The 12,921-nt window shown below is 34.6% G+C and overlaps 1 protein-coding gene across 4 annotated transcripts in view; it reads right to left on the bottom strand.

Annotated features, from left to right (window-relative positions):
- Nucleotides 1-1,467: 1,467 nt before the first annotated feature.
- The window catches only part of LOC113101909 (protein CBFA2T2-like), a 37,315-nt gene continuing 25,861 nt past the window's right edge, over nt 1,468-12,921 (bottom strand). For 3 of the 4 annotated variants that reach the window (XM_026265698.1, XM_026265701.1, XM_026265700.1), the window contains exons 2-11: nt 11,737-11,880; nt 10,233-10,474; nt 10,050-10,139; nt 8,315-8,496; nt 7,081-7,319; nt 6,920-7,005; nt 5,340-5,547; nt 3,475-3,543; nt 3,129-3,319; nt 1,468-1,928 (exon numbers count right to left, since the gene is read on the bottom strand). In XM_026265698.1, the coding sequence (XP_026121483.1) occupies nt 1,677-1,928; nt 3,129-3,319; nt 3,475-3,543; nt 5,340-5,547; nt 6,920-7,005; nt 7,081-7,319; nt 8,315-8,496; nt 10,050-10,139; nt 10,233-10,474; nt 11,737-11,880 (1,703 nt within the window). In that variant the 3' untranslated portion in view covers nt 1,468-1,676. The remainder of the gene's footprint in view (nt 1,929-3,128; nt 3,320-3,474; nt 3,544-5,339; nt 5,548-6,919; nt 7,006-7,080; nt 7,320-8,314; nt 8,497-10,049; nt 10,140-10,232; nt 10,475-11,736; nt 11,881-12,921) is intronic. The other variant, XM_026265699.1, reaches the window with a different exon arrangement.

Below are 12,921 nucleotides of genomic sequence, written 5' to 3' on the forward strand. Positions count from 1 at the left end.
TAGATCTCATCTCAAAGCATTTCTTGAATGCTTATGCTCTAATCAGATCTGAAAATCAACATTTGTGATTTATTCACCTCTGTTGTGAGGTTTAATGTTGAATTTGATCATTATAGTGATGTGTGAATTAATTTTAGATTGGATGTTACACTGTATTTCTTCATTAATGGAGGATTTGTGGACAGTGATTCACTTATTTGGCAATAAATGTAACAAACACACACCTTATATCATATCTCAATCATATCACAGTTTTTAAAAAGCGTGAATGTAAAATTGAATATATTTATATTTTCTTAAATCAGATTACAGTTGAAATGCTAACTAAATTAGCATATATTTGATCCTGTACATGTTTATTTTGTTTATAAATCTATATTATTCTATGGTTAGTGCATTAACAATACATCTTATAATTACAATTACATAGATGGATTATTAAATTGATCGAATAGTAAACTTATAATGTGTTTTTGATTTTCAATGGACTCTTTTGAACTTTTTTAATGTTTGAGTAAAACCTCCATGACATGATCAAATCCTAAAACAAAGACAGTGATCAACAAACCCTGATTTCACGTTATTGTCTTTATTTATTTATTTATTTTTACATCTACTTCATACCAATATTCAAGAATTCTCGAATTCACCGAGTAGCTCACAAAATAAAGATTCTCTTGCACCGATGTATTTTACACGTTCTTATAATGAAGAATTAATACTGTACAGAACGAAGGTAGCTCAACGTGGAAATCAAAGAGAAGAAACAGCCTAAGACTCACCTCGACTCGACATGTGCAGCAAAAACACAAGTATAGACATAAAACATCCTCCTGAGATTGCAGAGTTTTGCATGTGGACACAAACAGATGCTTATAATTCACTTCTTCTGTACTGGGAGCTGATGATTGTACATCTGGATCCCTTCAGACCAGGGTTAACACACACACACACACACACACACACACACACACACACACACACACTCATTCTCCATTGATAATATCGTCAGATAATAACCTTAAACTGTCTTGAACGGGAACGAAACATGAACATGTCACAGCATTGACAGCTTTGGTGAATCCATCACTTTTATATTGCTCTGATATATTATTTACAGAAACAATCACACACACACACACACACACACACACATGCTCACGAAACACTGACAACGGTTTGTTTGGGTAAAACAGATCACATTTGCACCATATGTGTGACACTGGAGCAAAAAAAGCAGTCACTGAAGTAGAAAATAGCCAAAAATACATTGTAAGGGTCAAAATTATCGATTTTTCATTTATGCCAAAAATCATTAGGATATTAAGCAAAGATCATGTTCCATGAAGATATCTTGGAAATTTCTTATCCTATATATATATATATATATCAAAACTTTATTTTTGATTTGTAATATGCATTGCTAAGAATTAATTTGGACAACTTTTAAAGATGATTTTCTCAATATTTATTTTTTTGGCACCCTCAGATTACAGATTTTCAAATAGTTGTATCTCAGCCGAATATTGTCCGATCATAACAAACCATACATCAATGGAGAGATGATTTATTTAAATGACCCTTATGACTGGTTGAGTCATGCCAAGCGATGCCGAAACACGTCCTCCGGTCCATAAACTGTAAAAGTGTGTGTGACTGTCCCGCTGTGGTGGCTCTCAGTGTCCGCTGGCGTCCGGCGTGGAGGAGGACGAGGCTGGGGTGGACGCTCTGGAGCTCTTCTCCAGGCCTGGACTCTCCGGAGCTTTGGCCGGGATGCGTGGCATGGATTTGGGCTGCGTCTGGAGTCCCGGGCTGCAGATGAGATGGTGTCGCTCCCAGTCCTTGTGTTGACAGAAGGAGCCGCAGTATCGCGCCGCATTACAGCCGCTGCACGTCTCGCTCGCCTTCCGACCGCAGTTCCAGCAGCACTGAGACCCGGAGACAGACAAATAAACAGCACTATATTAATATAGAAACACTACACTTTTAAGCAATGACAAATAAACACATTAAATATTAAACTGATTAAAAGTGACACACACACACACACACATACACACACACACACAAACACACACACATATGTAAAGTATTAGTGCTACTAGTGCTATATAAGTGCTGGGCAACAATTAATCACTTCCAAAATAAAAGGTTTAGTTTTTATAATATATCTGTGTGTGCTGTGTATATACAGAATATATTTTGAAAACAGCTCTAATTTATATATATTTATATATATATATATATATATATATATATATATATATATATATATATATATATATATAAAATAGTAATTATTTATTTAACTATATATATATATATATATATATATATATATATATATATATAAAATAGTAATTATTTATTTAATTATATATATATATATATATATATATATATATATATATATATATATATATATATATATATAAATACTTTTATTCATTAAGGATGCATTACATTTATTAAAAGTGACTGTGAAGGTATTTATAATGTTATACAAGATTTCTATTTCAAATAAATATTGTTCTTTTGAACTTTCTATTAATCTGTGAAGCCTAAAAAAAAAAAATATATCACAGTTTTATCAAAAAATATTGAGCAGCACAACTATGTTCAACATTGATAATAATCAGAAATGTTTCTAGAGCAGTAAATCATCATATTATTCTGATTTCTGAAGATCATGTGACTCTGAAGACTGGAGGAATGATGCTGGAAATACAGCGGAGCATCACAGAAATAAATTACACTTTAACAGAGATTCACACAGAAAACAGTCATTTAAATTCTAATAATATTTTAAAATTTTGGTTTTACTGTATTTGTGATCAAATAAGTGCAGCCTCGGTGAGCAAAAAAATTCTTAACATAAAAACCCAAACCTTGGAATGCTGATGTGTAATGTTTTTATAAACATTTTTAATATTGTGTCTTCTAATAGTGATATTTGTTATGTGCATGCATGTCTGAGGATTTCTGTAAAAAAATGTTTTAAATAATGTTTTTTATAATCTTTGCATTATAATGAGCCTCATTTGCATAAAAAGGAAGCCAAAAAACAATGACCCGATTTAAATATTCATGATGCATTGCTATATCAGTGCGTGCAGCATCACGCTCACCTCGCTGGAGTCCTCCTGTTCGTTGATGACCTGTATGGCGTCTTCGGTGGCTTTCCTCTTGGCATCGGCGAGGGTTTTCTCCATCTTGGCTCTCTCGGCGGTGATCATCTCGAAGGCTTTCTGCTCAGCATCGGCGACGGCCTTCTGCACCTCGTCCATCGCCTGACGCTTCACCTCGTTCACCGCTTCCTCTGCACATCAAACCACACATGCATTAACGTTTGGTTTCATCCACGCTATTTCCTATAGCATCAGCATCCACCAAAGAGCATTGAGTCTGAAAATGTGATGAATGAGAAACAAGACTGAGATGGTAGGGGAGAAAACAGGTTTCCCAGGGTCTTACCGGCTTTCCTCCATATCTCATCAGGCACATATCCAGAGCCGGAGCGCAGGGGAAGATCCCTCTGAGAGTCTGCGGGACACAAAAACAAATACATCATGAGCATCGAAACGCTTCAGAAGCAGGCAGGAGGGGCGGATATGGAGGCACGTGAGCCACTTGGAGAGTTTTGGGCAGCATTTGGTCACAGATGGTGGTGAGACCACAGCACTTGAGATGATACTCTCTCAGCTTGGACTCAAATACACAACACCTGCTCCATCAGCAGGCTCTTTCACACACACACACACAATGTAGTCTTCTAGTTGGGTCTTAAAAAGACACTTAAAAGGGACTGTTCACACAAAAATGAAAATTCTGCCATTTATCATCCTCAAGCTGTTCCAAATCTGTATGAGTTCCCTTCTTATTTTAAGCACAAAAAATGATATTTTAACTTAAGCACAAAAGATGATATTTTAAGCACAAAATATAATATTTTAACTTAAGCACAAAAGATTATATTTTAAGCACAAAAAATGATATTTGAAGCACAAAAGATGATATTTTAACTTAAGTACAAAATATGATATTTTAAGCACAAAAGATGATAGTTTAACTTAAGCAAAAAAGATGATATTTTAAGCACAAAAGATAATATTTTAACTTAAGTACAAAATATGATATTTTAAGCACAAAAGATGATATTTTAACTTAAGTACAAAATATGATATTTTAAGCACAAAAGATGATAGTTTAACTTAAGCACAAAAGATGATATTTTAACTTAAGCACAAAAGATAATATTTTAAGCACAAAAGATGATATTTTAACTTAAGCACAAAAGATTATATTTTAACTTAAGTACAAAAGATGATATTTTAACTTAAGCACAAAAGATGATATTTTAAGCACAAAAGATGATAGTTTAACTTAAGCACAAAAGATGATATTTTAAGCACAAAAGATGATAGTTTAACTTAAGCACAAAAGATGATATTTTAAGCACAAAAGATGATATTTTAACTTAAGCACAAAAGATGATAGTTTAACTTAAGCACAAAAGATGATATTTTAACTTAAGCACAAAAGATAATATTTTAAGCACAAAAGATGATATTTTAACTTAAGCACAAAAGATTATATTTTAACTTAAGTACAAAAGATGATATTTTAAGCACAAAAGATGATAGTTTAACTTAAGCACAAAAGATGATATTTTAAGCACAAAAGATGATAGTTTAACTTAAGCACAAAAGATGATATTTTAAGCACAAAAGATGATATTTTAACTTAAGCACAAAATATGATATTTTAAAGAATGTCTTTGACCAAACAGCTTCGTTAGCCATTGACTCCCAGTATTTTTCTCCTTAACATGGAAGTCAATGGCTACCGTCAACTGGGTGAACTGTCTCTTCAGTATACAGTAACGTTATCAATGTGACTGCACTGAAACTATGGGATGAAAACAAAACTTGACTCGAGCTGAATAATAAAGTTATTGTCTTCTGTAGAGCTTCTTTATAGCTGAATCAAACTGGTTCATAATCGATTCATTTTCTATTAAATGACTTGAGATGATGAACTGAACTTGTTACATAATGAATGCAGTTATTGAACTGAACTGAATCAACATTAGACATAAATCAACTGAATTATGACATGATTGTCTTCTTTAGAGCTGTTTACAGCTAAATTGATTCATTCATGAAATGCACAGTTATTGAACTGAACTGAATCAACACTGAACTGAATAATGACACTGTTTTCTTACAGCAGATTTTGCATCACTGATTCTTTTGTTTAGCTGTTTAATACTGTGAAGCTGCTTTGTATAAAGCAGGTGAATCAAACTTGAAATGATTCTGAACTCCCAAATGACTCACCTGAGTTGACTCCCTCAGCTGACAGAGGGCTGAGTGTCTTGGAGAACGGGACGTTCCCTGCGGTCGATCCGTTCTTGCGTCCCTCGTCGTGTGGGTTGGAGCGTCGTCTCCAGTAATTGAGCTCGTCTCGGTCGGACTCCTGACAGCGCCGCAGAACGCTTACCGAACGCCGCGTCTTCTCCACCATGTCCACGATACAGTTCAGCACCTACAAGCAGAGACACGACAGTTTTCGACTCGGTTATGTGCATAGCCCTCGTTTTCTGATGGAAAGAACGGAGACGTTATGTCCTGATGACATTAGGGATCTTAATGGAGTCCGAATCCTCTCTGATTAAGAGAAAATGCCAATTAAATATGGCTGCTTGCTTTAAACTTTTGTTGTTTTTTTTCCCCAACATTTTTTTAAAAGTTTTCTGTTTAACTTAATTGCAATTTTGTGTTTGATTTTCAAAGCAAAAAATAAATATCATACATTTTTCCCTGATTTAAAGAAGACACCTGCTAAAATGTCATTCAGTGTGACAATCGTATCAGACATATTTACAACAAAACAAAAAAATGCATTTATGACATATTAAAAGGATAATTAATTTCACCCCAAATACAAATTAGTTGTAATTTAAAAATTAATTTGCCACTATCCTAGGTTTTGCTGATTTGTCAGTAAGAATTTTGTAATCATATAAAACACAGTAAAATGTATACATTTATATATATTATTTAGTCAATAAAATATTTTATATTATTTAATATAATATTTTATGTGAATTACAAAAAGGTTTTATTTGATCTAAATGTTTTTTTGTTTGTTTTTTGATCCTAAATGTGTTACTGGATGAATCTCACAAATGAAGTTTTATTTTATGACTATGATTTTTATTTATCATTATTTTTTTAGGATAATTAAACACACTTTCCTCCTAAACTCTCATGTTTCTAATTCGTATTTCTCAGTGATGATTCTGATTACATTTTCAGAACTGAAATAAAATTATTCAAATCAGCATAAATTAAAGGCATTGTATCAAATACTTTTTTTAGGATGAATAAATACTTCAGTTTAAATAATGTTTGTTTTGCATTAAAATAGTAAGGATGAGATTTTTCGAAATAATAAGATAATGAGTTTTTAATCAGAGAATGTACTTATTTTTTCTAAAATCATATAATTCAAAAATGCAGAAATACTAAAAACAGCTTAATCAGTGCTGTTTGTGTTGTTGCTAAATAAAATAATTACAAATATTGTGTCTTTGATTACAATTAAGCTAAAAAATCTATAAATAAATTAAAAATTCCTAATACTGAAATATAAATAAATTACACCTAAAAAGAAATAGTAAACAAACAAAAAATACAATAAAATTGGCAAAACTACTTATTTAAAATTAAAAAAAAATTAAGTAAAAATTAAATAAGATTTGAACCTAAAAATTGTACAGAAATAGTGTACTATTATGGTATTTATTAATATTTAAAAACTTTTATTTAAAAAAAAAGTTTTAATTTTATTCTTGATAGTTGATTTGTGATATTCACCGTTTAATACTGTTAATTTTTAATGAACTCAGTCTTACATGATCCAGATGTCTCCATTCTTCAGCCCACTCTCTTTCCGTCAGTCTGTGGTCCACAGGTTCCTCACGGTAGCCTCCGTTACTGCCTGAAAACGTCAGAAAAGCCTGAGAAAAGCCCCAGTGTGTGTAACGAATGTTAAAGGTGTGCTGGCGTGTGTTACCTGTCAGCCGCGGACGCTCCTTCAGCTCCAGGATCCGCTGTGGCTCTCTGTACAGGTGAGGTGTGCTGATGTCATCCAGCGCATAGTGCTGCAGAGGGGGCGGAGTCGGGTGGATCTGGGCTGGGAGCTGCAGCGGGTGGGCGGGGCTGTGTCGGGGGGCGGGGCTAATGGTGCAGATTCGTTTGGCAGGAGGCTCCAGGGAGGCGGGAGGACGCTCGTGAAAACCATTCTCTTTACTTCTGGAGTAAATCATGAAAAATAGTTAAGAAACAAACCCCTAATAACACTTCTGGCCCTGCACAATGACAATACAACGGTATTTTATAAAGTAATTTTCCTTACATAGTGTTTTAAACTAATTTTTTAAAAATGGAATTTTTGGTCATGAAAATACCATGTTTTTGGACCGAAAACTTGAGGGCTGAAAGCTTTAAAAATGTAAAAAAATTTACATTGTTTTAAACATTTTTTTTTTTTTTAAGGTTTTTCTAGACTTATTTTAGTTTATAATAAATATACTATTAAACTTATATTGATATTTTGAATTAAGAGTTTATTTTTATGTTTTCAGTTTTTGGTTTAATTGTTAGTAATTTTATTATGTTCTGTTGCCAGTTTTATTAGTTATTTTTGCATATTACCATTTATGTCAGTTTTAGTTTTTAGGACCAGATTTACTAAACAGGGCAAGTTTGCGTAGAGAGCAATTCCATAAAATCATCAATTTGGAGAAAATTCTGCGTGTGATTTACAGACAATGCACACATTTAAGAACACAGATTCTGGTTTAAGACATGCTAAATAATGGCCTAAATTAGCTGCAGTATGTTAGTAAATCTCATTGCATGAATCAGTTTAATACTCTCCATCCCATAAATTTTGCGTCTAGAAGGGAATTTCCTAAAAATGCATATTCAATAAGATCAAGCGCAAAAATAACTGTGTGCATGCCTTTTTCAGCGCTAATCCTTCACTGTGTGTCTGTAGTAAATCCTGACAGCATTTCGCGTAAATCTAGCCCTTAAATTATTTCCAGTTATTCATTTTGGTGTTTTATTGTCATTGAATGGGGAAAGCATGGCATATGAATAACCTTTTATATAAAGTAATGGTCTCCGATAGCATAACTTTACTATAGTACCACCCTTGTACTTTATTTGAGAGCTTTAACTTCTCATGCATGTGTGTGTGTGTGTGTGTGTGTGTGTGTGTGTGTGTGTGTGTGTGCTCGTACCGGTTAGGACTGTGGCGTTTGCTGCTCTCGCTGGGCTCCAGCAGGAGTTCGGTGGAGTCTGCTGGCGACGGGACGCTGGTGCTGAGCAGGAGGTGTTCGTGTTGGGACAGATACTGCGCTGGAGTCTGTTTGGCGGCTCGAGCGCAGTGCAAAAGCTCCCTCTGCAGTAAAGGCAGGTTCGCCTGCAGGAGAACAAAACATCAGCTGAACTCACGCCACACTGTCAGCCATCAAACCCACTTTACAGGGCTTTTCCTTAAGTCCAAGCAGCACATTTTTGGCATTTTTCCTGATAAGAGTGGAGATAGAGGTCAGAGGAGCCGCGGCGTCTGTTCAGCGTCTGCACGTTCTGCTCGCTCCTTCCACCAACATCTCGTCAAAATACTCAATAAATCTTTCATATGGAAACACGGAGAAGACAAACCAGAGCCAGCGCTCCTTACATGATGACGAGCATGTGAGGAGTTTGATTACTAATGTGAACTTATGAATCATATATCAGACTGAAGGGGAAAATAACTTATACGTCTCTTTGTAAAGCACGCTTAAGATTCTGTTGGAAAACTCAATGCATTTGAACATTGATGGTTTAGTGATTAATTGAGCTGAAATTTAGTTCCAAGTCCAGCATTTAATGCATTTTTATTAAATTAAACGTTGATAAATGCTGCTGTGATCTCTGTGCTATAAATCAAATGATATAAATGGCTTTTAATTAGTTGTACCAGTCACACACTGATCAAAATGCAAGCCACTTTAAGTGATATTTTAGTAGTTATATATTTATATATATTTGTTTAGTTTTTCAGTTTTAGATTACGTTTTAGTTATTTTGAAATGTGCTATTTTTCTTTATTATTATAATTATAATTATTTTATATTTTATTTTTATAATTTTTTTCTGGTGAGTAATTTTAGTTCTTCTACTTAGACTTATTTAAGTTGGTTTATTAATGGTAAGCATTTTTGTTTTGTTTTGTTTTTATCCCATATTTACATTTTAATTAATTGCAACTTTATCTCAATGTTTTTAATAAATGTTTTAATCACAATAAGCCTGTTTTTCATCACAGAAATGTTTCAAATGTTGTCATAAAATCATCAAACCTTGCAGCTATCGATTTAATTATTTTTTTATATTTTCAATATACCTACCGTTTTCATTATTTGTAATATAGCTTTATTTTCTTTTTAAACATTACTTTTTAGGTTTCATGTCTTTTTATCTTTTATTTATTTCAAGTTAGTAATTTAGTGCAACAAAAAAATAGTTTTTCAGATCGATTTCAGATTTTAAGTGTAAGTTTAACTGCATTTAGTGTTTGCATCTCATATTGCGTAATGTACAGTATATTTTAAACTTTAATTCAGCTTTATGCAACAAAATTGTTTTAATAGTTTAAAAGTTAAAATTGTCTAATTCGAGCAGCTTCACATCAATTTCATCCTAAATATATTTTCTGAATTTGCTAAAATCAACAAATCAATATTCCTGCTTTCAAACAGATTTTTTTTAAGTTATTATTATTTTTATTTTTTTTAATGTTCAATTTATGTTTAGAATGTAATAGACTACAGTTCATGTTTTTAGTTCAGTTCTAGGTGTAGAACTTGAATTGTTTCCATCTCGTATTTTATATTCTATTTTTATTCTATTTATGTTCATTTAGTTCAATAAAAACGTCTGAATATTTTTGGTTTTGGTTAACCATATGCTCAACTATTGGCCGTTTACCTTCAGGAAGGGAATGACGAAGGGTCTCAAGGGGAAGTTTGTAGCTTCTTGCAGTCTGGAGTGAAACTCTTCGATGGTGACTGTGTTGTTCTGTGGGAGAAACACATGGCTTGTTAACTCTGCTTCACATTTGAGCGATCGGTGCTGGTGGAAGGTGTGTGTGAGAGAGAGAGAGAGACGCACCACCAGCGCCAGCACCAGGTTTCGGACGCTCTCTCCGATCTCGGGCGAGATGTCGTTGCCGAACTGCTGCAGGGTTGTGAGGAAGCGCTTGAGTTTGCTCAGCTGTCGCGCGCCGCAGGTGGCTGGAAGCTGCTGATTGGCCAGAGAAGAGGAGGATGATGATGAAGGGCCGTTGCTGTAGCGCTGAGGCGGCGAGGGAATGGCGTTGAGCATCGGCGGAGAATGATTGATCCCATTAGTCACTGCAGAAACACAGAATACGGTAAGTGATTATCTGCAAACACATAATTAATCAAGAGTTTTGTCCACTTTTTATTTTTATTTTATTTAACTTTTGTGACTTTGTCTTTCTTTTTTTATATATGTTACTATTTATGCTCAATTTCATGCTTTTTTCTTTCTAGTTAAACTTATTTCAATTGGTTTTTAAAAGTATTTGATTTTTCTGCAAGCTCAAAAAAAAATAGTGAAGTGTTATTTTTATGGTTATAATATATAAAAACTCTGTTTCAGCAAAAACACTCTTTTCATTTTAAACATTTACTCTGGTTTTCCTTTCTATTTTTGTACTGCAGTTAGTTGCTAATGTAGGGTAGAAAACTTTTTTTATTTTCATTCTAGTTGTTTTGCACACAAATGCATGCTAAATAATGAAATGTAAATGCACTAGCATGCATTTAAAGCACTGTTCTTCTCTGGTCAGAGATTATCTGCCAGAATTAGGGCAACTGTGTTTGTGTTAACCTGGAAATGGATGACACATTGCATACTGTAAATTGCATGCTACATACTGCAATTTTGACAAATAGGCTTTCCGGGTATTCTATACATAAAGAAATGTTCTGTTTGTGTACATGTTAACTAACTTTTTAGATTTTTCTTTTCTCTGATTCATCAGCATTTACACAAAAAAATCTAAGAAGAAGCATCAAAACCTCATCATAGGAGTAGAAATAACTGCTTATACAACTAGTGCTACATCGTTGTCACATGACCTCATTAAATCTATCTGTAATCACTTTAGGTTTATCAATCACAGTGGAAATGAAGTCAAGTACACTGCATACTACATACTACAAATGTTACAAATGCATTAGGCTATTTACTGTTTGTGTAAGCTTTAGCTAACTGAACCGGTTTTATTTGAACCAATAACTTTAATCAGAATGTATGTCGAATATTTTTAAGTATATACTGCCTCATATTTAAAAAATAATTGTATGTGGAATGGATTTTATGATTGCATGCAAGTAAATATGCTACATTGTTGTCACATAAAAACATGTCTGAAATCGCTTTTGTGCATTGCACACTGCAAGCTGCACACTACATACTGCAAATGCAAAGGGTTATTCAGGAATTTCCAAACATGCAGATAAATTCAAATCCTGTGCACAGCATGCATATTGAATAAATGGTAGTATGTCATCCTATGGGACGCACTAGTGCCAATGCAACACACTGCACAGTACAGATAGCATGCATGTTTGTGTGCGGGTCTCACATGCTGTGGTGGAGAACGCTGCTGGTCGAGGTCCACTGGGGTTGACGGAGGGTAGAGGAGGCATGACGGAGACGGTTGGTCTGCAATGAGTCTTTCCATCCACTGGGGAACCGGGCATGGCAGGAACGTTCTTCTCCGCACTGTCTGAAAACCAGAGAGACCAGATCACTTACATTTCTGTGAGATTTCCATTAAAACCCAGCGGATTCGTGGTTGCAGAACATCTCTGATCTCGTTTCTTAACTAGATTCCTCTTGCATCTGCAACCTGAAACATTCCCAGAAGCACTAGAGCAAACGATGCAAACGCAAATGTGGTCATTGTGTCTCGTGCATTGATATGCAATCGATGCATTGATATGCAATTCATGTTTAAAGGTGCCTCGACAATCCAATTGAGCCCGATCCTCGTCTAATCTTGAGCTGTGAGGGAACAGCCTTCTGCACACCAGATGTTTTCTGCCCCTGTTTAAGAGGCGTGAGTCCCGACAGCTGAAGTGCAAATGAACCAGGTTTTGTCCTCGGGAAAGAAAGGGTGATCATTGAGCCCGCTTAAGAATGGAGAATCGGGCCATTTCACGCTTTCTAACTAGGCTTCACAAAAGCCGTCAAGAGCTAAACGCATACTCTCTTCCTGTGAATGGACCACCAGGCCCAAAAGTCGTAGATCAGAGGTGCTATTGTTCTACAAGAGCCGTGAGAGAAGCCATCGCCTCATTTGGAGTATATCAGACCGCTGGAAATGCTTTAACAAAGACGGCTAATAGACCCACACAGATCGAGTTGTCAAAGGTCATGAAACGCTTCTCACCAGACGACTTTTCATAGATGCATGGGGCTTCTCTCGATGAAAAGTGTGTTTTGTTTAACGTTTATTCATGGGAAACTGATGCAGTGAATGTGTTTCTCGCAGTATAGATTTTAAACGGGTCTCTCCACTTAACAATGAAGAGTAAGGCGGCTTTTAATGGGATTGTTATAGCGCTTCATTTCTACGTTCCACCGCAGTCGTGAAAACAAGAGCATTTTCAAGTTAATATGCTGTTTATTTCGTTCTGTTTTCTTGTCTCTATTTGTTTTAACTATATAACTAAACCCTTAAAAAACATTTCTGTTACTTAAAATAAAATAAACTATATCATATAATATACATTTTTTCATTAGATTAAGTCGAAGTACTAAAATG

The sequence above is a fragment of the Carassius auratus genome, chromosome 6 (genome assembly GCF_003368295.1).
Source record: "Carassius auratus strain Wakin chromosome 6, ASM336829v1, whole genome shotgun sequence".
Taxonomy (NCBI): Eukaryota; Metazoa; Chordata; class Actinopteri; order Cypriniformes; family Cyprinidae; genus Carassius; species Carassius auratus.